Source organism: Syngnathoides biaculeatus, chromosome 4 (assembly GCF_019802595.1).
Source record: "Syngnathoides biaculeatus isolate LvHL_M chromosome 4, ASM1980259v1, whole genome shotgun sequence".
In the NCBI taxonomy this organism is placed as follows: domain Eukaryota; kingdom Metazoa; phylum Chordata; class Actinopteri; order Syngnathiformes; family Syngnathidae; genus Syngnathoides; species Syngnathoides biaculeatus.
In genome coordinates this window covers 34,760,075-34,786,325 of record NC_084643.1, presented here as the reverse complement: position 1 = coordinate 34,786,325, position 26,251 = coordinate 34,760,075, and the positions used below count along the sequence as shown (strand labels likewise).

Below are 26,251 nucleotides of genomic sequence, written 5' to 3'. Positions count from 1 at the left end.
GCGCTCCCCTCGTCGTCTCTCACCTGCGCGTTATAAGAATTCCCCCAGAGTTTGTGGACAGGACGCCCTGCTCGGATCTTACTGGTTCCAGGACAGGCGCCGTTGGACTAAGATTGGTTGCCGGTTACTTCCAGCTGGGTAATGAAGTGTGGTTTAAGTGTAGCGACGTTAATGTGTTTCCCACCAACACTAATCCTAACCTTAGCCCATCCTGAATCGCTTTAAGACGCAAATACACAAACAAACAAACAAAAACAAGCCATCAGAAACTTCGAAAAAGGAGCCAATCATGTTGCAGTGGGGCGTGTCCTCCCTGGAACTCGTGGGAATCCAAACACTTCCTACCTCTTTTGGTTCATTTGGAGTTTTCTTTTTCTTTGCAGCTCGGTTAAGAAGTTTGAAAGGAAGAATGGTCAACAAATAATGTGTGACGCTTAATCAGGCGCATCATATTGACTTTGGAGTTATCACCGTCAAAAAAAATAAAAATAACAGTGGTTAACGCCTTCTTATAGTTGCATTATGGTTGAAACTGGAAAAGAATTGCGGAAGAAGCTTCCGGTACGCATATCTCCTATGCTGAAGACGCTTGTATTGTTTTAATGTCATATTAACAATGGTAGTACAGTAGACTTACTGTTAAAACTTGCATGACAATACTATCCCATCTATCTCCGAGAAGGAGGCGGGGTACACCCTGGACTGGTTGTCATCCAATACCAGGGCACGTAGAGAGAAACAACCAGTCGCACTCAAAATCACACCGAGGAGCAATTTAGAGTGTCCAACTAATGTTGCATGTTTTTGGGTATGTGGGAGGAAACTGGAGTGCCCGGAAAAATACTCACGCAGACACAGGGAATTCCACATCGGTGTGGCCGGGATTGAACCCCGGCAGCTGTAAAGCGTTGGCCTCACAGTTATGAGGACTGCGGGTTCAAATCCTGGCCTCCCCCTGTTTGGAGTTTGCATGTTCTACACGTGCCTACGTGGGTTTCCTCCCACATCCCAAAAACATGCAACATTAATTGGACACTCTAAATTGCCCCGAGCTGTGATTGTGAGTGCGACTGTTGTCTGTCTCGATGTGCCCGAGAATTGGCTGGCAACCAGGGTGTACCCCGCCCCCTGCCCCATGAAAGCTGGGATAGGCTCCAGCACTCATGCGACCCTTGTGAGGATAAGCGATTCAGAAAATGGATGGATGGGTGGAAAATGTTTTCCACAAAATTGTACAACTTTCCTCATAAAATGGCATCTTTTTTGGATCTAAGTTCAAATTTTGCATCTGTTGGAAATGAACTTTTTTCTTCACATCTTACAACTTGTAAAACTATTTTTTCTCATAAAACGAAAACGGAAAATTTTCATGGTAAAATTCCAACCACCACTAGTCAGCACAAATGATCAAAACATGCACCATAAAATATTTGCTTTTTTTACATCACACGTGATTTTTTTTTGCAAGATGACAACATGCCAAATGTCGCATTTTTTCTTTATTCAATTGTATCTTTTTCATTTTCTCATAAAATTATTCCCCCCCCCTGTAAAATTATTTCCACAATTATGCCTTTCTTGGTGATGTTTGTTCATAACCACTTTTTTTCCTTGAAAAAATGTTTTAGTGTATACATCAAACATGAGTTCATGTAATTATATACAGTACACACTTTTTTTCCCTCATACAACAACTTTTTCTTGTAAGAGAAAATGTTTGTACTTTTCATTCTTGGTAAGATGCCACTTTCCGTCTCTCAAAATTGAAACTCTTTTCAAGTAAGTGTTGTGATAGCCGAATCATAACTTCATTCTCTAAAAATTAAAAGTTTTGGGGGACAATATTGTTTTCCGTATATATTTTTGTTCTGCCATTCATCATTCCGCTCTTCCTTAACTAGCCATAACAACTGAGAAGAAGGAGGCGTGGTTACGCCAAATTGGGTTGTCTCTCATTGGCTAACCCCACCAGCCGCCAACTCCCCCATCACTTTACTGCGGGCCTTCTACCATTCCGCTCCGCTCTCTCGGACTGCGGTCTTCTTCGGATTCATGACAACTTTATCCGCCGCGAGTGAAAATGGGAGCGGGGAGCAAGCGACGAGCAGGTGACGCCGCGGAGGAGCCAGTCACACGTCACTACGCCTGAGGCTTCGCTGCCGAGAGGAGAAGCCCCGTCGTGGCTAACTTTGACTCGCCTCACCTGAGCTGGTGTGGTGGTGGTGGTGGCGGCGGAAGGATCTGCCTGCCCTGCGCCTCCCGAAGCCCGTTAGCTCGCTACCTAGCTGCTGGCTAGCGTCTCATCGCGACGTGGAAAGCTCCGCGACGCCGCCGCCACCGCTTCGTAGGACGACCTGGTTGGATGGACCCCAGCCACTAGAAGCTTTAGTTGCATATATTTTCGCTAGTTTTTCTTTTTTTCCTCGCTGTTTTCTCTCTTTTTTAAGCGTCCCTACGAGTTAGCCACTAGTGTCACGTTAGCTAACCAGCCTGCCGTGCCCATCAAGGTGGACGCTGTCACCCACACGACTTGGCTGGGAGTGTCGGGTTCGGGTGGCGGTCCCCTACCCGATGTCGAAAGCCATAAACTGCTCCGCGGCGGGGCAGAGAAGACCGGAAATAAGTAGATAGGACTACACCTCAGCGAGAGTACCCCCTCCACCCCCCCAACAGTTTCGAGTGAGCGCCATTGTTGACTGGACTCATTAAAAAAAAGGAAAAAAAGGATGAAGAAGTTTTCCAGAATGCCAAAGTCCGAGAGCGTTGGCGGTGGCCTCGGGGGAGCGTCCTGCTCCGGGCTCAGCAGTTACTTCGGAAAAGTGTTCGCCGTCGGCCGGTATCAAGTCACTGTGGAGGAGCTCGTAGCTGAAGGTTGGTTCGCTAAGACACACGCCAGTCTGCCATACACAGACATCGAGCTAGAGTAACTTTGGGAAAGTACCCCACCCACCCTCGGCAGCAGCTGTAGTTTTCTCCACTGAGGGGGGCCGGGGGTTGCACCCATAATAAGATTGACCAAGCCACTCTTGTGTCAACAAACACTTTAAGGTTGTAGTTTTGTGTCACTACTTCGATATATTGGAAACATGGCGCTTTAAATCCACTTTTGTGTCGTAATCCATCTGAAAATCACATTAAAATATTTTTCTAGTTCTAAAGGTTGTAGAAACAGCCAACCGGGAAGGCAAAAGAGAATCAAGTAGCTGTACAGAGTAGTTTGAGAGTAAAGTTAATACTGCGAACAGTTGTCATTTTTACTCTTAATAGTTCCTTCTTTGAATGAAAATACAGTGGTAATATAAGTTTTCAAGCGTTAAGTTTTGAAAAGGTTTCAATTTATTATTGCTTATAGACACTGAAATTGCACATGCCTCCCTCCATATAGAAACCACAACATTCAATCATCAACAACCATAGGAAAACACAAAGAATAGGACATAACATTTAAAAGCGCTTTGGTAAAAATGGATAAAAGTGCAATCGTCTTTGTGTTCAAGTAACCCAAGCAATAGAAAGCACATTGACAGAAAAAAGATTTCTTTCCCTGACATGTAACGTGGTGGTGACTATAATGTAAATATTTTGGTGGTTCAGATAGTGAATGCCTTTTGGGGAGAAAAAGAAAACTGTTGATGAATCTAGGTGTGCAATCTAATTGACCTATACAGGGAGTTCTTGGTTAAAGACGATCTCAACCTAAAATGTTTCAACTTTATGACACCTCAGTCTTGTCCGCCATTATTGCCTCAGGACAGCATAGTGTTTTTTCTTAGTTCATGCATATGGCTTGTTTGTGTGTGTGCTGGGAGTTTATTTGGCCATTTCGACCACCTTTTTACACATTATACTTCTTTTTCTTTCGTCTTGTCCCGTTAGGGGTCGCTCCCATCTTTCACTGCAGATCACAATATCATCTGCGAAGCTTAACATCTTAAAAAAAAAAAAAAAAAAAAAACGGAGAAAGGATTAAAACTGACAGACATAGAAACTTGGGCTTCAGTCAGATGACCGTGGCGATTATTATCAAGGACAAAGCCTGTATTTTAGCGCATGTCAAGGGTTTCGTCCCATTGAGGGATACAGTTATCACGAAGCAGCTGTTTTTGTGAAGCAAAAACAAAGCAACGTTCTTTGATCGTTGCCGAGATGGAAGGATTACTTGCGCTATGGATTGAGGTTCCGAATCAACGTAGGCTTAATATCACCATCATGTTCATTAAGGGAAAAGGCACGGCATATTTTCCTAACTTTGAAAAGCGCATAAAGGAGAGGGCGCCGAGGAGGCATTTACTGCTAGCAACGGCTACCTGTACTTGCTTGCTAAGCAATAGCTGAGCGCAGCCTGACGTCATTCTTCACCATCCCAGCCTCCCTTCCCTAATGGTAACTGAAGCATCTTATATTTTTTACTTTAATATAGTTTAGTTTTTCATATGAAGTACCAGCACCCATCCGTTTCTGAGCTGCTTATCCTCATGAGGGTCACGGGAATGCTGAAGCCAATCCCAGCGGTCATCGTAAATTTTAACGGTGAAATCCGACTTTAGTCAAAATTCAACTTAACTCGATACTTAAGTCGTAGACTGGAGACACCCTGTAAATACTTGTACTATCTGCAAAAGTTGTAATAAAGAAAAATAGTTTTAAGATCTTGGTGGGGAAAAAAAGTTGAAATTTTTACACTTAAAAAAAAAAAAAGGCACAAATTCTAACATAAATGTTTAAAAATAGGTAAATCAAGAACTAAATTGCATTATTATAATAAAATACTCATAAATAAAGTATGGGTGAGCAGTAAAATACCACCAATAATCAATAATCAGTTTACGCAAAAACAGATGACTGTTACCCCCCCCCCCCATCTGTTGACTTGGCTTTTTTGGGAGTTTTTTTTTGTAGAATGTCATCATAAGATGAGGGGGAAACACTTTTGCATGTATAAATTCAGTGGTAAAAGTGTTAGCTTAGCATATTTGCCTCAGAACCATGTTTTTGTCACATGCCTCAGAATGTCCCAACATAACCTTGTAAACCTGTGGCTTGATCACATGGCAAACCTGTTCCTGTTCACTTCCTGGACTAAATTATTCTCCTATTGTGCTGTGTGGCCATTGGCGTGACTGGTTTGACCACTTGGCCTGCCAAATCTTACCCGGCGACCATTCTTTTGGTCACAAGACCTGCATAGGACCTATGCTTGGTGGTAAATCTATTTAACAGCAGAAGTGCAACAATTTCAATTTGTACGATTTTTGTCGAATTTCAACACATGTATCCTAACAGGAAGTGCTTAAAAATGCAGTGATGCAACGTCGTAAAGATATAAAAAGAAGTCATGCAATGTGTCTGTCATGGGACTGAGTGGCAGGTGGAAGTGACAGCCTGTCACCCACAGCTTCTCTTTTTCATGAGTGGAGGCCTGTGTTTAGTTTTTTTTTTTTTTTTTTTTTTTTTTTTAAACACTGTGAGATTAGCTTTGTGTGGCTACTTTAGCCTAGAATGTGGTAAACAGTCGTTTGTCACATAGCTGTCTGTATTGCAGTGAGTGTCAGTGCTAACGTTACTGTTGCTATTTGTATGGCCCAAATTCACTTACTGATAAAAAATCAGTTTATTTAAATCAGGATGTTTTGTTCTGTTTAGCATTAGATTAGCGTCTTTAACAATCAACTCGCTCATTTTACTGAATAACCTCAGTGTTTGACACTGATCAATACTTTTGGTTTATTGCTAAAGTTACATAGCTAAAAAGTATGTAGTAAATTGTATGAGGAAAATGTTCTAATTTTACTTCGTGCTTTAATGCTGTTAGCTATTATGACCATAAAATCCATCCATTAATTTTACGTTCTACTTATCCTCACGAGTGTGGTGGGCGTGCTGGAGCCTATCCCAGCTATCGTCGAGCGAAAGAAGGCTTATTTCTGCCAAACAAACAAACAAACAAACAAAAAAAATGCTTAGTAATAGTGAAATGGCTATGACATGGGATGAGGCAGTTACACTAACTGATGCTCGAGAACACACATGCACATAAGTACACACAGCACCTTGGAAACAAGTGGCATGCAAGACATGACTTAAATGCACAATGTAATCGCCATGCATGAGGAAATGGCACATGGCCATGTCGCTGACTGCCGCGGCTGCTGTCAAACACCCGACATAACTGTGCTTCCCCGTATACGCGCGTGGAGCCACGCCCTCACATCTTACGTGGTGTAAAAATGTTAGGGTTGGTGGGGAAATCGGAACCACAAGCTTGTTTTTTTTTCTTCTTTTTTTTTTTTTTATAAACTCAACTATTTCGTATGTGAGACTCCAACTTTGACCTCAGAATTGGCCGCTGTTTGCAATCTAATTTAAGTGACAGTGACATTTAAGTCTAGTTCACTGATCCATGCATCCATCCATTTTCTAAGCCGCTAATTCTGACAAGGGGCACGGTAGTGTTGGAGCCTATTCCAGGTATCATTGGCCAGGAGTCGGGGTACACCTTGAACTGGTTGCAAGCCAATCACAGGGCACATGCAGACAACAGCCACACTCACAATCATTTGAGTCTCCAATAAGTGCATGTTTTTGGGATGTGGGAGGAAACTGGAGTGCCCAGAGAAAACCCAAGCAGGCACTGCGAGAACATGCAAACTCCATACAGGTGGGGCTGGAATCTGAACCCCGATCCTCAGAACTGTGATGCCAATGCTCTAACCACTTGTGTCACCATGCTGGCTAGTTCCCTAATCAAATAAGAAAAGATGACCTCACACAGCGTCTTCATTTGGGCTTTCCGTGCATAGGCATAAACAATATATTAGCCAGACGCGCATCACCGTAACTACTCAGCGGCCATGTTGGGAAGGTCGTCTTCACAATGACTGCAACTGTTCGTGACTTTTTTTTTTTCGTTTGTTTTTGCTATTTTAGTTAGTACTTAATTATTTCACTGTATCATTCTTATTCTTACACAAGTATTTTTTGAGAAGACTACTTGAGTCACATTGTCAAATATCAGTACCCTTTCGTGGTGTAATATTTGGCTTCTCTGCTATTGACGTCAGCTATTGGTACTCTTAAGGAACGTTTTTGCTTATCAGATCAGCCAGTGTTGTACTTGTTGCACTGGTCTTTTGCATTTTAGTGTAGAGGTACTGCGGGTCGCAGCCCTGGTTATGATCCCACCAGAGTAGAACTCGGGACAAGAGCTGATCAGCTAGCAGATCTATTAATTACAAACCTGCACACAATTTTCTTAGTAGTATACGGATGTCAATAAAAATGGAAAAATACTGTACCGAATGTTTTCCTGGAGGATTTGTTTTGAATTAGCCTTTGATGTTCATAATAGCGAAAAATGAAGTGAAACAGACAATGATTTCAGTCAATTCTTTTCCTGAATGAAAGTACTTAAAGATAATGATGTTATTTATTTGGCACAGGAGCAGGCATCTGGTGGAGGTCGAGATGGGCATAGCTCAAGTTGGAGGCCCAAAATTCTAACAACCTGAACTTGAGCGTTGTAAATCAATGTTTTCTCAGTGAAAAAAAATGATGATTTTTGCCGGATTGTACGCTTCAGTCTTCCAGATAGCATAATGTATGTTAAAACCAAAAACAATATCTGCAGGGACCCGTTGGATCCACCCAGACCCCTCACTACAATGTTTTTTTTGTTTTGTTTTTCCCCCTGGGCACCATTTTCATGCCTTTTGGTGTTTGGATGTCTGAATTTTACAAGAGAAAGTTGGGATTTTATGAGGGGGGAGAGGGGGGTTGGAAAATAAAAGTTTTAATATTATGACAGAACAATTGACATTTTGCTTTTTGTGTGATTTAATGATTTAAAAAGTTATACTCTGAGAAATGTAATGTGAGAAAAAGAGCAATTTAGAATTAGGGAGAATAGCATTAATCATTTTATGATCTAAGTGGTAATTTTACACCAATTCTTTGAATTTTGTGAAAATAAATACATTTTACAAGAATGAAGTGACATCACAGATTTTTACACTGATCCCTTTTTAATCTATTTTTTTTTTCTTGTAGCATTCCCCCTGCATTATGTACTTGATGGTATAGCATATCTTCTACTGTGTGCTCGTTGCTCACTCACGCTGCTGATTTCAGTGCACTAAAAGATATCATGTGATGTTTTTAGATTTTACTCAGTCATTACCCGTTTGTCTGTTTAATGAAAATCACAAGATTCCCCTACAGCACTTTTCCTTTGACAGATTGGCAACTTTGTCTCCCGTTTTCGTTCAGTTACCAACCTTTGACTGGTTGCTGCAGTTAGCCACCAGTGTTATGTCAGGAGGACAAGTACAGAGTGTCCTATGTATTTTTTCTCTAAATAAAATGAGAATCTATTCTGTTTCATTAAGAAAAAGCTGGTGCACAAGCAAAAATACACAATTTATATTAATGAAGTAGGGAAATTGAGGAAAAAAGTGGCAATTATAAAAGTATAACTAAGTAATTTCAAGTGTTAATCCTGTTATAAATTTAATAGAGTAACTTTTACTGGGAAAGTAATTTTGAGGAAAATATTTTGAAAAAGTTATGTGGCCTAATTTACATTTTGCAAGATGCTAAATAGAAAAACATTATTATGATAAAGTTGTAATTTTTATGTTTTAATTTTAGAAAAAGTTTTACAAAAAATGCTGCAAGGGAAAAGTAGACAGACAACTAGAATATTGGCCAAAAGGTTTAAATTCTATAATTTATAAATAAATTTATCATAAAAATATCTTTTTGATAATACAATTGTAATATGGGAAAATGGGATTTTGAAAAAAGTAAATTTTTCATGAAAAGTAATAATTGTCCAAAGATGGTGCATTATGAGACAAGGTTTGTAATTTAAGGGTATTGGGGCTTCAAGCCAAAAAAGACATTTTTGCAACCCATGAAACAAAACTAATTTCATGACAAAACTTTTTCCTAAGAGCTGCAATTAGACAATTGTCAAATAAGAAACAGTCTACAATTTACACTACAATTAAAGTGCAAAATGAAATGAGTAACCATAGAAGCAAAACGTAATCCGACAGCAGCATTAGCTGGACAAAGTGTGTGAGTGTGTGTGCGTGTATGCGTGCACACTTATGTGCACGTTAATGTTGATATTGTATAAAACCGGTTATGGCTGTCTGTTCCTGTGCGCTGCAGAAACGTTGCGAATGGCCAAGATTATCATACTGTACGCCTGATGAATGGTCACATTGTGCCTCTTTTGTTGTCTCATAGAATGGTGGTGCGAAAAGAAGGAAAAAAAAAAAAACAGTCTATGTTCTCGTGACAGGCGTCATCGCCCTCTTTTGTGTTCGCTCATTGAGTCCAAGCCAGTCATGATTTGCCCATCGGAAGAGGGAACAGGGCCAAAGGCTAGCGCTAACGGTCTATGCAAAATAGAGGTGTGCTGTCGGCAATTTAGATTGGTGAAGCTACCATTAACTGTGGGTAAATTGGGATATGCTCTCCAAGAGTGTGCTGTACACTCTGGACTGTTTGGAAATTCAAAGCATTGTTACAATGCACTGTTTGGTTATTCTGAGCGCTATGGCTTAGTTTGTAAATTCAAAGAAAGGGAGAGCACTCTGCCTCTCAGGACACTGCACTCTTAGGCCGCCTTGTTGGGGGGAATTTTTTTAACAAAAAAAAAAAAAACATGGATTGACCCCTTCAAACACCTAAAATAGGTAATAACATCCATCCATCCATTTTCTAATGTTTATCCTGAGAACAGTCGCGGGAATGCTATCCCAGCTGTCAGCGGGAAGGAGGTGCAGTAGGAGGAGTAGTTGCCAGCCAATTGACCCCTCCGTACAGGGCACTTAACCACGCCTCCTGAAATGACGTCACGCCACGTGCGTCTACGTCAGACAAACAATTACCAAAAAGGGCGGCGCAGCAAGAAAAGAATAGAGCGAAACTGTCCGATTTACCGGCTGATTTCTCACTCGCATTCTTAGCTAACAGTGAAATATCGTTGAAAAGCAGACAGCAGGGCTTCAAGTATTTCAGCGAGGAGTATTTCAATGGTATTTACATGGATATTGACGGAGAAACCATTGATATTAGCGCGAGATCTTTTCAGAGTCAGAGGAAGACCGAGAAGCCACATAATTCTTCTTTTCCTTTCGGCTTGTCCCATTAGGGGTCGCCACAGCGTGTCATCTTTTGCCATCTTAGCCTATCTCCTGCATCTTCCTCTCTAACCCCAACTGCCTTCATGTCTTCCCTCACCACATCCATAAACCTTCTCTTTGGTCTTCCTCTCGCTCTTTTGCCTGGGAGCTCCATCCTCAGCATCCTTCTACCAATATACTCACTCTGTCGCCTCTGAACATGTCCAAACCATCGAAGTCTGCTCTCTCGAATCTTGTCTCCAAAACATCCAACTTTGGCTGTCCCTCTAATGAGCTCATTTTTAATCCTATCCATCCTGCTCAGTCCAAGCGAGAACCTTAACATCTTCATTTCTGCCACCTCCAGTTCTGCTTCCTGTTGTTTCTTCAGTGCCACCGTCTCTAATCCGTACATCATGGCCGGCCTCACCAGTGTTTTGTAAACTTTGACCTTCATCCGAGCAGAGACTCTTCTGTCACTTAACACACCAGACACCTTTCGCCAGCTGTTCCAACCTGCTTGGTACCCTGTCATAGGCTTTCTACAGATCCACAAAGACACAATGTAGCTCCTTCTGACCTTCTCTGTACTTTTCCAGCTTCTACCTCCGCTCTTGTAGGTCACTATATGTTCCTCCCTCTTCTGGAAATAAGTGTTCACTACAGCCATCTCCATCCTTTTTGCCATCTGTCCCTCAAAGTTCCTTTCCTGGATGCCGTACTTACCCATCACTTCTTCATCGCCCCTGTTTCCTTTACCAATATGTCCATTACAATCTGCACCAATCACAACTCTCTCGCTGTCTTTGATGCTCAGAACTACTTCTCTAGTTCCTTCCAGAATTTATCTTTCAACTCTAGGTCACATCCTACCTGTGGAGCATAGCCGCTAACCACATTATACATAACACCCTCAATTTCAAATTTTAGTCTCATCACTCGATCTGATACTCTTTTCACCTCCAAGACATTCTTAGCCAGCTCTTCCTTTAAAATAACCCCTACTCCATTTCTCTTCCCATCTACTCCGTGGTAGAATAATTTAAACCCTGCTCCCAAACTTCTAGCCTTACTACCTTTCCACCTGCTCTCTTGGATACACAGAATATCAACCTTTCTCCTAATCATCATGTCAACCAACTCCTGAGCTTTTCCTGTCATAGTCCCTACACTCAGTTGTAGGCTCTGTGCATTCCTCTTTTTCTTCTGACGCTGGATCCGGTTTCCTCCTCTTCTTTGTCTTCGACCCACAGTAGCTGAATTTCCACCGACGCCCTGCGGGTTAGCAGTGCCGGGGGCGGGCGTTGTTAACCCGGGCCACGACCGATCCGGTATGGGATTCTTTAGATGAACGCTCATATTTGTTTGGCACAGTTTTTACGCCGGATGCCCTTCCTGACGCAACCCTCTGAATTTGTCCAGGCTTGGGACCGGCCTACAGATTGCACTGGTTTGTGCCCCCGTAGGGCTGCATTGAGAAGCCACATAATATAATATATTATAACCCAAAGACGAATTCGTCATTGACAGTTTCCCATTTTCGTGTTACATATCACACTTGTGTGCAGAATCTGTATATGTATCTGTATAGCAGTTTGTGAACCGCCGTATGAAGGAAAAGAAGGCGAGGCTTGATTTACGAGTTGTTTCTCTCGTTTTCTTTGTGTAACGTCACGCGCTCCCCTCAATAATTATTCTTGAATTAGTGCCGAACTTACGTAAGTCCTGACAGAGTACGACAATCACTACTTTAGTGTCCTCAAACATCCTTCCTTCAGTCTTGGTGTCTCTGTGCACGTTGAAGGCTTTTAGGACTGCTAGTCCAGTTTAGCTTAACTCATTAGCTGCGAACAAAGGGACACGTTTGTGCAGTCAGATCGTCACAAAATATCGCTCAACACAGATCAAGTGTGTCAATCATTCACACGTAGCTATGTTATGCAAGCGAAGAACTGCTAATTCATTTATATGAGACATGTATTGAAAATCAAATATAGGGCTTACCTTCGTGCAAACCTATTTGTTCCGGTTGATGGATTCAGTTGATCATGCGGTCTTCCACAAAGTTTTATCCATCAAAGACATTTTTCGTACTCTGTCTTCTGTTCTGGTTGATTTTAGATGGATTCAATTGATGATGCGGTCTTCCACAAAGTTTGATCCATCAAAAACATTTTTCATACTGGGTCTTCGGTTTTGGAAAGGGTACGAATTGAACTCCACCAACTAGCCTTTCAGGATACCTGTCGTCACTATTATAAAGTCCGTGACTACGCCTCTTAACCATATCTATTGTTAAAGAACCCAAATACGCGATAAAATGCTACCAAAAGCTATACTGGGCCATACAATGTTGTCTGAGAAAACTGGGGGTCCCAAAAAGGGGCGTGGTTTATGCAGATCTCTGGCCTCTGATTGGTCAGCGACGCGGATGACGCAATTTCTACGGAGGGGTCAATTGAGGGCACATGGATATTCTCTGCTGAACCTTGTCATTTAATTGAAGAAACGCTTCACTTAGTACCACAAGGACAGGAATGGTCAAGTGTGGCTGAGAGTATGCCGAAGATGTCTGAAAATATTTTATATATACACAGTCACTCACATTTGAAAAATGTACGGGTGTGGTCAGTCATGTCCGCAGATAAATTTGCGGTAATTAGGGATGGAATTTCAAGACCTTAAAATAACTTACTGAGTTGTTATACCAGAATATGTAGTTGTTGCCTATTGCCATAATCATAATTTGACATTTCACTGAGACGGATATTTTTAAAGAGGTCAATAGACATTCACTTTCAAAACTAAGTATTCATATAATCAAGTCATTTTATTTCATCATGATGTATTGTTATAATCTAGTGTAATTTACGGTGCTATCTATTGTCAATCCATTGGTGAAAGCAAGCAGTAGATGATCCATATCTTCCTTAAGCATGTAGAGGGGAAAAGTCTTCAACTTCAAGATAAATGACCGTTCGCGATGACCGTTAAATCAAGTCAAAGTGAATCACAATCTCATATTTATTATAGTTAGATACTAAAAAAATTCCCGTGTTATATCCGAGAAATGTTTTCAATGTAACTGAATAACCTTTGACCTGGCTCATGATGTTGATTACTTTCGACTTAAATGTGCTGGCAGTACGTGAAGCAGCTCGGAATATGCTCAGTATGGTTAACTTGCATTCCCTGTTTCCGCGTGAATACTGATTGTTTTGGGTCAGGCTTCTTTTGTTACCAACGTTCATGAAATAAACACATAAATTAATGTCAAGACCAACATTCCCTCTAATTTTTTACGTGTCTGAGCAAACAGACTAAGCCCGTGAGTGCCCCCTTTGTCCACTGTGAGAAACAGATGTATGTACTCAGATCAGTGTCATCTATTGACGTTACAAGGCTCATTCAAAGATTCAGATTACAGCATTTACATTCCCATCAAAACATTTCTAAGAACAATTTGGTGTTTTTTGCAAATTTACAATGAAAATGTCAACAAACGAAAAAAAATACATTGCTAACTAAACCAAGCCAACTATGAGCTATAAATTCGTAAGGTCGCTTGCAACTTTGTTTTATTTTATTTAACCCACAATGATATCCCTGTCTGTTTTTCGTGGTGTAATACTGAATTATTGCTTGCAGAATATCTTTAGCAATGCATGTTAAAAGCTAAATGATGCTCCCAAGCGTGGGCGCGATCGCACTCGAAAATCTGCATAGTCGAGCACGAAAAATCATGCGCATAGTTTTAGATTTGTTTTAGTAGAAGTAAATAGATATTGAAAGACGTCGCTTATTTTGTGTAGTCTTGACATTAATTTACGTGTTTATTTCATAAACGTCGGTAACAAAACAAGCCTGATCCTAAACAATCAGTATTCACCCGGAAACAGGAAATGCAAGTTAACCGTACTGAGCATGTTCGGAAGATATGCCAAAAGCACATGTTCCGAGCTTTGTCACGTACTGAGAGCGCATTTACGTCGAAAGTCATCGTCATGAGGAAAATATTTAAATTGAATGTCTATTGACCTCTTTAAAAATGTCTTTGTCTGTGCAGTGTCAAGTTATGATTATGGTATTAAGTAACAACTACATACTCGGGTATAACAACTCAATAAGTTATTTTAAGGCCTTGAGATTCCATCCCTGATCACACCCGCAACTTTAAATCTGCTGGCATGACTGACCACATCAGTAAATTTTTCAAATATGAGTGACTCCATTTCAAGTGAGTATTGACATTATGTCACTGTTTATGTGAGTGTTCATCCGAGATGATACTGTGGCAACCCCTAACGGGACAAGCCGAACGAAATATATACATACATTACTGTTTTCCTTAAACCCAATTGCAACTGTTAATAACAAAAATCCTACATTTCAGTTTTCTGGTGTAATTGAACTTAGAAGCAAGTGGAACCATAAGCCTCTGTGAGTTGTGACATATACTGTTACACATTCACTTGTTTCGTCCTTAGGTGTTAAAAAAAAAAAGAAAACAAACGAATTAAATGTTTGGCTCTCCCATAAAGTATGAAACCCCCTCGAAAGGTCACCATTGGAAAATGGGAAAAAAAACAAATGTTATGTAGTGTGCTTTGATTGTGGCTTTTGGTAAAATGTCAACGATTGTGTTGTATAGTAGTTTTGAACCAGGTTAAGATACCAAACACTCCATATTGAAGGCATGTATCTGGGTGAATTTTTCTCAATTAATAATACTTGCAACCATCATTCAGCAAAAGATTCTGTACATTGACTGTACTCTTTTTAAGAATTCATTTTGCCTGGGGATAGATGGAGCAGATGAAACTGATCTTAATCCTTAAAATCCGTAAATCTGTGGGATAATCATCACAAACATTTAGATACAGTCAAGCACTGCTGGCACTAAGAGTGGCGCAAGGCATACTGGGAGGAGATTAATAATGTTTAAAGTGCATATTTTGTGTTCAATTATTTCGTGGGTCACTTTTTTTTTTAAATTATTATTATTTGCTAGTTATGCTATTCTGTTTGCTGTGGTGTGATAATTTTAGTTTCGATGTGACATGACTGTTTACATCGTCGGTAATGACCTGCCTACGTAGGCAGTGTATAGGGCAATGTAAGATTCTTATGGTTACTAGTGTGAAATGCAATTTTTCCTCACTGCCTTGTTAGCGCTATCATATGGTAGCTTACATACATGTTAAAATGAGCTGGCATGCATGCTGACAATGTAACCAGTGTGTATTACCGTAATTTCCTGACTATAAGCCTTGACTTTTGTGACACGCTTTCAATCCTGCGATTCATGCAATGATTCAGCTAATTTATGGATATTTTTTTTTCTAACAGCCCCCCTCAGCATATTTGTGGTTTAGCATTTGCAGATTCACCCGTTTTTTTTTCATTTTTTTTTTTTTTTCTGGGTGGAACCTATCACTCATTATTCGTGGAATTCATATGTATTTTTTTTTTACCGATAGCGCACTTAGTTTTTTTTTTTTTTTTTTTTTTTGGATGATCTGCTTTCTATTTTTTTGGGGGGGTGTGGAGGAAAAAAACTCAAATGTTTGGTTATTTTTTTTTTTTTTAAATGGAAATTCAAATCTGCTTCATTTATTCATGCATTTTTATAATTTGAAGTGTAGAAGTAGCAGTTTGAGAGGTAGCTGCTTCCATCTTTTCTCCATCTTTTCCATCTTTGTGGAATTTGGCACCCGGTTGACGGGACGCGTCCAATACTGAGGGACACAGGGCGGTCCACCGGTACCTCTAAAGTGTCCCACCAACACCCCCAAAGTGTCCCACCAACTGGCCCCTTGTCAGTTCCGTGAGGCGCCAATGCCAAACCCCTACTCCCCATGCCTGTCACCACATGTTTGTAGCCATTTTTTGTCCAGCTTTTCTGTAGGTATTATCACCCAAAAATGTTCCATTAAAAAGCTCTTGACACAAAACAACAAGAATTGTCTGGAACCCTTCATTCTATTTTATTTATTTTTTTTTTAATTCTTGCTGCATTGTACTCAAGTCAAAGTGGCCGTTCCAACCAGATTCAGCATTTTGACAGACTGTCATTTTCTGCAAATCTTTTCACGTTGCAAGTTGAAGTGAACTGTCATGTTAGCTGGCTAATGCTACTGTCAACTTTGTATATCATTGTCAAATTTGAGGCTTGGGGCCAGTTGCGGCCTGCCACATCATTTTATATGGCCCGCAGAAGCAAATGGTGTGCATCTACTTTTCTTGCTCAGTCTGTTCCAAAATTGGAAATAGTCTTCACTTTAATGTTGGGATTGTAATAATTTTTAGCAAACTAATTATTGAAATAAAAAAGTTTAATTGTTTTCCTTGATTTCAAAATTAGAAATGCATCATTTTTTTAATGTATACTGTTTTTGATATGATAAGGCAATTATAGACTTAGGTGGTTTGACAGTCATAACTTCCCTCTCGGGAATCTTAACTACAGTGTGACCTGTGACAAAAATCAGTTTGACACCACTGGACTGTATATAAAATAAAAAGTGTGCTTGGGTTGTGCAACTGGCTATTTGTGTAAAATAGATGTATGCTGTCATTGTATTAATTGGCTAAAGCTAATTCTGACCATGTATATACGGTAGAGGTAAGTTGGGTTCATAGTGGCTGGCTAAACCTACACTACACTGGTGACCTACAGCAGTGGTTTCCAACCTTTATTGAGCCAAGGTACATATCTTTCATTTGAAAATTCTCATGGCATAGCAACAAACAAAAATGTCACAAAAAAAGTGGATACACAAGTCAATTATGCACTTTGTGCCATCAAATAGAAGAGCATTTATGTTTTGTCTCTTTATATGCCACTGACATAGATGAACAAAAATACATTATCTGTTGTGGATAAATATTTTGGCTAAATAAGTGAAATTTCATAATTTGCTACAGTAAACCAGAAGCCCACTTGTGGCACACTAATGTGCCATGGAACACTGGTAGGGAATCACTGACCTTTAGTATTCGCCTGTTGTTTTGTGGTTTACGGCAGATTTTTAGTTTTACTTCTGAATATTTTGGAGGTGTGTTGTGTATACACTGCTGTATTAGTTAGATATTTTTTTTGTTACTAGTTAAAGATTGATAATGTAGAAAACATTGCTAATTTTCATATTTGAATTTCTCACAACAAAACTGCAAGCAGTAAGACGTATGATTTGAGATGGCCTTGATAGTCTCCCCCCCTAAAGTGCAGAATGTGTCATCTGCTTGTTGAAGACAGTTCCCCCACCCCTCCACCGAACAATTCCCCTCACCCTGTCTATTTATACAGGGCTGGAACTTTTTGCTGCTGATTCATCCGGACTGTCACTGTAGTGGTCAGATGTACTTGTCAAGGCTTGAAGGCACAACTATTGGGCAGGCAGCCTGAAGTGGGTCATGGGGTTAGTTGGCGTCCTGAAGACGCCAAACAATTTCTTGGATTCTAATGGACTCGAGAAAATGTGGGATAATTTTCAAGTGATTTGGGTGGTGGGCATACTGTTTTGAATTGTTTTTTTTTTTAATGTATCACATAACTCCACATCCCAATACAGTAATAAGGTGGCTTTTTTTTGTGGCAAAATTAACAACAAAAAGCCAAATAGGTATCTGTTATAATTATTTAAAATGTATAACCCATCTTGAAAAAAAAATCCAATTACATGTGAAACTTTTTTGTAATTGTTTTTCTATCTGAATTTTGTTTTGTATTTGTATTCATTTAGTAATCTTTTATAATCCATCTAAGGCATTTTTTTTTTTTTTTATTACAGAGCATCTCAGTTCATGACCGTCATAGTAGTGCTTAAAATTAAATACAAATAACTAGGATTAGGGATCGAGAACAGATTTGGAATTGGGAGTGTTTCGGTACTCCCAAAATTGTTCAGATTTTAAAAAATCTAGGTTCCCAATTTTGATGTCTAGTATGCCAAACCTTGAGAAAACAACCGAAGAAGCCTAAAAAAGCAACAAAGAACGCGCATGATGTGCTTGTACCCAACACCGGTGAACAAACGTGTCTCTTTGTTAGAATTGATGCATTGGCTTGGTGCTACATCTGAAATAAGATGATATTGTGCAAAGGAGGGTTTCACAATGTGTAGCGTCTGACTGGCACCAAGCCTCAGCCTATACACTATGCGGAGCTTCAGTGAAGTCAACTCTCAATCATTTAGATGAGTGAAACAATAAAATGTCTATGGCAACATAGAGAATGGCAACAAGACAAACAGTTGGTTAGATTTTTGTACTTTAAAAAATATATATATTTTAGTCTTCAAAACAACATAGGACCCGATGACAGGGAAGAAAAAGCTTAACATTGAGCTAACACCTCACTGTAGCAACTTTACATCATAATGAATTAAGACATTCACATAAACATAGTCTCGCAGTATCACACTTACCTTTTGCCTCATTGATAGTTAGGGAAAGGAATCTGTGTTTTATAGCATTTGGTAACATTCCTTATAAAAAATAAATCACTGGAGCCGTGGGAAGTTACCTTTTGTGCTCAAATGGAGAGTTCCAGTTCCTACCCTTCAGAATAAATGGCTAGAACCTTAAAACAGGAAGTCAAGTTAAAACTTGCCCATACAAACCATTTTACATGACAAAATGGTGCAGAACATTTAAAAGGCTACATTTAACTTTTAGCGGAGATGTTAATAAATATTAAAACACTAATTCATATATTTTTTTTAAATAATACAATAAGAGTAACCCACAAGATACCCCTACACCATTTTACAATTAACATGCTTGCGCTAACATCTCTCCTTAACTTTTGTAGCCACAGTCTGTGTTGAGCCACTTTTTAGGCACAGATTATCCCGTATCATAGCAAATCTCTCGAGGATTTGCTAAATCTTGTTGATCCTAAAGTCGTTGCGGTAATTAGCAGGAAGTCGCTGCCGACTAAAAAGACCTCCAAGGTTGGAAATCTGGTCCTGAGGTGAAACTCTGTGATCTGACGCGCAGCTGTTCAGTTGTTATTTACTATTAAGGAAATACACATACTGTACATTCTGGGAATAAAATCTGTTTAAAGTTCATATATTTTGACTATTTACACCTCCAAAGTGTGACTTTATAACATGGACTTATATAAAAGTGACAATTTCATAAAATTCTCCCAACCCCTCGGGGTGAATATTCACAAACGAACTGTATTAGAACTGTCAATAACTCTAAGGTAAATAAAACAGATGAGAGAAATTGTCAATAGTTATATATGCAGCGTGCATATACAATACGTTCCTCGTTTTGGAGACTGTTGGTAGCGGGTGTGTGGATGACTGTAATAGGGCAGTCCAAATTTCTATCCTACACAAGATGGAGCGCCGGCCAGAGTGCTACTTCACAGCCAGGATGCAGCATTGGATTGGTGAAGGCAAAATATGAGAGAATAAGAAAGCAGGTTGCCGGTGTAATTCAATTTAATCCAACACTATCCAATAAAGGTCCATTTATCCGTTCAGTTTTCAAGAGCATCCAATATTGCCCACACAAACTTTATGTGTAACTTTAGTAAGGGATTTAAAGTGACTGCAGTATCTTGTATGTCTATGGTCACAACAGTTCCGTGGTGGTTGTGTGGTCGGAAGAGAAAAGGGAAAATTACTAACTGAAGTTATTAACGTGCTCATCACTATTTGTCACTTCAAACTGCTCCATTCGCACAATTGTCATTGCAGCCACTCACCTCTCATGGATGCACACTCTGTAAAGGAACACATCTCTTGCTCCTAACTGGGATTTCGTCAATCTAAATGAGTGTTGAGCATTGTAATGATGCTGCAGTTTCACCGCCTTTGAGGATGTGGGGAGTGTCTGCCTGCCGGCCGCCGTGTGTTCCTTCCTCTCTCTCCCTATGGACATCGATCACTGGTGACATACAGCTGAGGCCCAGAGACATTAAACGAAAAGCATGACTTATGAGATGGTAAAAAAGAACAGCATGAACTCCTCCCCTTCCCGTTTTTGAACCATGGGATATTTGGACAAGTTTCATCTTCTGACAAAGACCAGTAAAGATTTATGGACATTCCGCCACCCTGTGCTGTGCCTTTGTGAGTGTGTCCCCAATGACGCCGTAATCCCTCTGGACTTTGATCTTGACTGAGGAGACCACATCAGGGAGTTATTGGAGAAAACAAAAGGCAGTGGGATACACTTCTGTGTCAATGAAAAATGGTGGACTGACGTCATGGAGCCAAGATTGAGTCACTTTTTTTTCTACTCTCCTCTGGAGTTCACCTCTTCCATTCTCTGTGGTGTTCACATTCCTGCTCATGGTAATGCCGTGCTGCTAATGCTCTCTGAACAATAAAATTGGGAGACTCACCCATTATTATGCTTTGGGACTTGAACAAACCTAAACTCAACCCTGACCTCCCTAAATACAAAACCAATTCCAACAAAGCTCGGAAGTAGTGTTAAATAAAAAACAATAGCAAGAATAAGAAGTTCAAACTATAGTTGAATACAAATATTTTATGTTCAAAGTGATAAATCTTGTTTTTAGCAAATAAACATTAACTAGGAATTTTATGGCTGCTACCCTGAAGCTGAAACTAGGTCATGTATACCACTGTTACATCACCTTTTATTTTAGCAACATTTAATAAACCTTTGGTAACTGAGGACACTAATTGTTGAAGCTTTGTAGGGGGAATTCTTACTCGACGTGCAGCTTCAGATGTTCGGGGTCTCCGTTCTCATATTTTTTGCTTCATGATGCGCCACATATTTTAAGGGGGAGACAGGACTGCAATGCAAACAGGCAACTCATGTACCCGTACCCTTTGACTACAAACCCATGCTGTTGTAGCAGGTGCAGAATGTGGTTTGGCATTTTCTTGGCGAAATAAGCATGCTCATGAAAAGGACATTGCTTGGATGGCAACATAAATTTCTCCAAAACCGGTATGTACAGTACCTTTCAGAATTAATTGTGCCTTTATAGGTGTGCAAGTTACCTATGCCATTGCCACTAACACAGCCCGATGCAATCAAAGACTGCCTTTTGAACTAACATCCATAACACTTCTTTTCCTCTAACCTGAAGGACACAATGTCCATAATTTCCAAAATCAATTTGAAATGTGGACTCGTCAGACCACAGGACACTTTTCCACTTTGCTTTTGATAAATGGCTTTTGCTTTGCATCGTGGTTTTAAGTTGCACTTACAGATGTAGCACCAAACTGTATTTACTGACATTGGGGGCCATATTTGGAATGGTGAAGGCCAACCATTCAACCAGACATTTTTTGACTCAATAACATATGCAAATTATTAATAATAATAATTATTATTATTAATAATCATTATTTTGATAACAGCAGACCTGGCACTGGCATACACTTTTTCATTTTCAAGTTTTAAACCATCCATCTATCCATTCATCCATCAATTTTCTTAGCCGCTTATCCTCACGAGGGTCAAGGGAGTGGTGGAGCCATTAAAGGTGTCATTGGGCAGCAGGGTCCACCAGTCACTCACATTTGAAAAATGCACGGGTGTGGTCAACCAGTCATGCCCGTAGATAAAATTGCGGGTGTGATTTAGGGATGGAATCTCAAGACCTTAAAATAACTTAATGAGTTGTTATACTAGAGTATGTAGTTGCTACTTAATATAATTTATTAATACTGCACAGACAGACATTTTTAAAGAGGTCATTAGACATTCAATTTCAAAACTAAGTATTAAGATAATCAAATCTTTTTGTTTCATCATGATGTAGTGTTATAATCTGGCATAATTTACAGCCATCTATTGTCAATCCATTGATGAAAGATAGCAGTAGATGATCTATATCTTCCTAAAGCATGCAGAGGGGAAAAGTTTTCAACTTCAAGATAACACTGTACCACAGGACAAAATGACCGTTCGCATTTAGATATTTGGACCGACTAGTCTAATGTTAGAACTTAGATCAAGTCAAAGTAAATCACATATTTCACATATCTCCTATTTATTATAGATACTGAAACATTACTTGTGTTATATCCCAGAAATGTTTCCAATGAAACTGAATTTCTTTTTGACATGGCTCATGATATTGATGACATTTGACGTAAATGTGCTCGTAGTATTTGAAGCAGCTCGGAACATGTGCTTTTGGCATCACTTCGGAACATGCTCAGTACGGTTAACTTGCATTTCCTGTTTCCGGGTGAATACTCATTGTTTAGGATTAGGCTTCTTTTGTTACCAATGTTTATGAAATAAACACGTAAATTGATGTCAAGACCAACCTTCCCTCTAAATTTGTACGTGTCCGAGCAAACAGACCAAGGCCATTAGGGTCCCTTCGACCACTGTGAGCAACATCAGATGTATGGACTGTGGTCAGATCAGTGTCATCCATTGAAATTACATGGCTCATTCAAAGATTCAGATTACAGCATTTACATTCCCATCAGAACATTTCTAAGAACAATTTGATGTTTTTGCAAACTTACAATGAAAATGTCAACAAACAAATATCATTGCTCACTAAACCAAGCCAACTATGAACTATAAATTTGAAAGGTCGCTTGCAACTTTAATTTTTTTTAACCCACAATGATATCCCTGTCTGTTTTTTGTGGTATAAAACGGAATTATTGCTTGCAACAGTTTTAAGGTTAATGTTATATTGCCTCCTATATTTAAAATACAGAATTAGCTTTTTTTGCACTGTATTATCTGTGCTTTCATCCTTGATCAGGCTGTGCCAAGGTGGAATTTTACCATTACACACCATCTTATTCTGTACTTTCTACTTTGGGTTCAGACCAGAACTTTTTTCACTCAAAAAAGAGAATCTCGTCCAGTTTCACCACTTTTTCTTCTATTATTCACATACCCCGACATTCATTAAAGGAACAGCACCTTTTTTTTTTTTCTTTTTTTTTTTTTTTTTTTACTTTTACCATTATAATCGGAAGTAAACATTTGCAGCATATCTAACTCTCTTTGCTCTACATTGCCCAGACTGTGTGGGTGGACGATGTTTGTAATTATGAGTTGTGCCCCTTTAGGAGCCGAAGGGGGGTGGAGTCAGGTAAACTAGCAGGAGACCATGTGCTTCCTTGTTTTTTCCAAAAAAAAAAAAAAAAGTCAGGTGTGGTTCACTGCGCTGGATTGGTTTTCATGTGCGCTGAGAATGTTCGTGTATTTCTCCTCGTAACAAATTTTACACGTGTGATTTCTTTCGACTGTGCAGATTTGCGAGTGCGATGGCGTGCGGGCGCAATCGCGCTCCTCAAATCACAGTGACTGATGCACTGAACTTTTTTGCTTGCTAATCCCAGGGCACATGGAGACAGACAACAATTACACTCAAAATCACACTTAGGGACAATTTAGAGTCTCCAATTAATGCATGTTTTTGGGCTGTGGTAGGAGAAAACACACACAGACATAGGGAGGACATGCAAACACCACACAGGCAGGGCTGGGACTTCAACCCCGGTCCTCAGAACTGTGAGTCCAACGCTCTACAGGTGTGACACAAGGAGGCCGCATGAAATTGATTTTTTTTTTTTCCACAAAGCTGCGGGCCAGTGAAAATTTGAACATGAGCCGCAATTAGCCCCAAGGCCTTACATTGGACATGGCTGATTTAAATCTTTGAATTTAGTGAATGGTGATGAAATGGCAATGTTCTCAAAAAACATCTTGCTTTGGAAAATACTTTGTCGTCTAGAGAACCCAGTTTTATTCTTAAAATGACATTGGGTATTTGCCGCCACGCTTGGAATGGAAGCGTTCTGTGCAGTCTTAACTTATCAATTGCAACACGCAGGTGTTGCAGTGGAGAAGATCCGGTCAATTTTCAAAATAAATGACATTGACACACAATTAGCAATACAACACAAATTATATGAATTGGTCATGCTTTCTCTGAGGCCCGGAAACAAACGCCTCACAGCCCGGTAAAGGTCTACGGAGCAGTGGTTGGGGACCACTCCTCTAGGTTAGATGGATATCTATGAATTTGTGTTCAATAGAATTAGCTTCTGGTAAGCAATGTATAATTGATTGCTTCGAGATGTTGTGATGCGGTTGAGGTTGTAGGTGCTATCTTAACCCTTAAAACCTGATCCTCCTAACATAACCTAATAATTTTCATTTATTTGTTTTTTTTACAAGGCTATTTTTTTCCCCTCTCTACCCAAAAGCCTAACTCACAATCAAAACCATAAAGCCTAATTCCCTTGACTAACCCTCTCACCAGGTCAAGGTTGATTTACTTTCAAAGGCGTTTTCACTATGTTCCCGTTGGTTTTCAGACAAGACAAAAACAGAATGTTTTTGATGTAAAAGACAGGCTGTGATTTCTAGATGTTTGAATCTTCAAAATATTTGCCACAACACTCAAGGTGCACAAAATTAAGTTAGCCGTAGTAAAACGGGATGCAGTCATCTAAATCTGAGAGTACATAACTGACTATAGCGTAATTTGTTCATAATGGGACAGGAATTATATTTATTCCAAGATATGTCAAACTCTCCACCGACAGGCTCTTCTAAAGCCAAGCTATCTTTAGTTGCCCATTGTGGCATACCTGTTTATGATGCTTAATGCTAAATTTGTGTATGAGGGAGATTGTGTGACCCTACACTTAAGTGTTATTTGAATAATGGACTTTTTCATGTGTTGGTATGTGGTGGGTTAGCCTGTATATATCTAACCACAGATTTTGTGTGTCAGTAAGTAAAAGAGAGTGTCTGTCTGAGACCTAATGTGTGTGTGTGTGTGTGGTGTGTGTGTGTTTTGTTCATTTGCAGGAGGTTTTTCTGTGGTATTCCTGGCTCGTACACACAGCGGTGTTCGCTGCGCCCTTAAGCGGATGTACGTCAACAACGTGCCCGACCTAAATGTCCACAAGCGGGAGATTACCATCATGGTGAGACTCACAGCTTCACTTCCATTGATTAGTAGAATAATAAGTCAAGGTATGATGTCATGTTCTTGTTGAGAGAACTTCTCACAGATTTCCACCAAATTATATATGAAATTTAATCACGTTTGTTACGTTATAAAGCAGCCGCTTCTTAATCAATATGACATCAGTCTTTCTTTTATGGCTATAACAGCTTTTACTCTTCTGAAAAGGATTGTCACAAGGTTCGTGTGTGTGTGTGTGTGTGTGTGTGTGTGTGTGTGTGTGTGTGTGTGTGTTAGTATATTATTGGGCGCAGGCTTGGTAGGAGATACGGTAGCTTAAAAGACTGTCGTGCTCATGAGGCAATGAGGAACAATTGCACTTTTACTTTTGTAAGTAGAAGAGCAAGCTTACCTTCCTACACAATGACCGGTATAGGCAAGTCATTAGTCTATGTCATGCACAATCACGGTGTCATATTAAAACTGAAATTATCACACAACAGCAAACAGAATAACATAACTAGCAAATAATAAAACAAACAAAACAATAACTGAAGAAATAGACACAAAACATACTCTTTAAAGGCTAATTGCATCCCTAGTGCTAAAAGGTGTGATGTTGAATTGAGAGGGGAGAAATAAAAAAGACAAATGGTGAAAGTTTGGTAGCATTTCATAGAGAAATGCAAGGTGAGCAATCCTTTATTGTAACACGGAGCTTTCTTTCCACTGAGTATGATGCTGCCTTGTGGGGTTAGGGAGTTAGAAATCAGACTACTTTATGAAAATGATGTGCAATTTTTTTTCCCTAAAATATTTTCAAAAAGTCAAGAGTGCATTATATTTAGGTATGGATGAAAAATAAAAAAATAGAATCACATTGTATAGTCAAATACAGGTACATGGAGTGGTTTAAAAAAAGGTATACATATACATTTCGGTATGATATTTGATGTCACATTTATATAAATTACAATAAAGAAACTTACTTTTAATGTGTGCCAACAACCTGAACTCTTAGCTCCTTGTACTACGTAGTATGATTGTAATGGGCACATTTAAAAACAAAACAGGATAGCGCACACAATTGAAATCCTCACTTGTGCCCATTACTCTCATTTCTACATAGTTTGAGCTCTCGTTTTCATTGTGACCTGACTCTATGAAGAGCTGCGACAGATTGTAGCCAGACAGGGACAAGAGGTTGGGC

The 26,251-nt window shown here is 39.6% G+C and overlaps 1 protein-coding gene across 2 annotated transcripts in view; it reads left to right on the top strand.

The window, feature by feature from the left end:
• The first annotated feature begins 1,554 nt into the window (after positions 1 to 1,554).
• bmp2k (BMP2 inducible kinase) overlaps positions 1,555 to 26,251 on the top strand; it is a 56,981-nt gene continuing 32,284 nt past the window's right edge. The window contains exons 1-2 of one of the 2 annotated variants that reach the window (XM_061816629.1): positions 1,555 to 2,871; positions 24,942 to 25,060. In XM_061816629.1, the coding sequence (XP_061672613.1) occupies positions 2,727 to 2,871; positions 24,942 to 25,060 (264 nt within the window). In that variant the 5' untranslated portion in view covers positions 1,555 to 2,726. The remainder of the gene's footprint in view (positions 2,872 to 24,941; positions 25,061 to 26,251) is intronic. The other variant, XM_061816628.1, reaches the window with a different exon arrangement.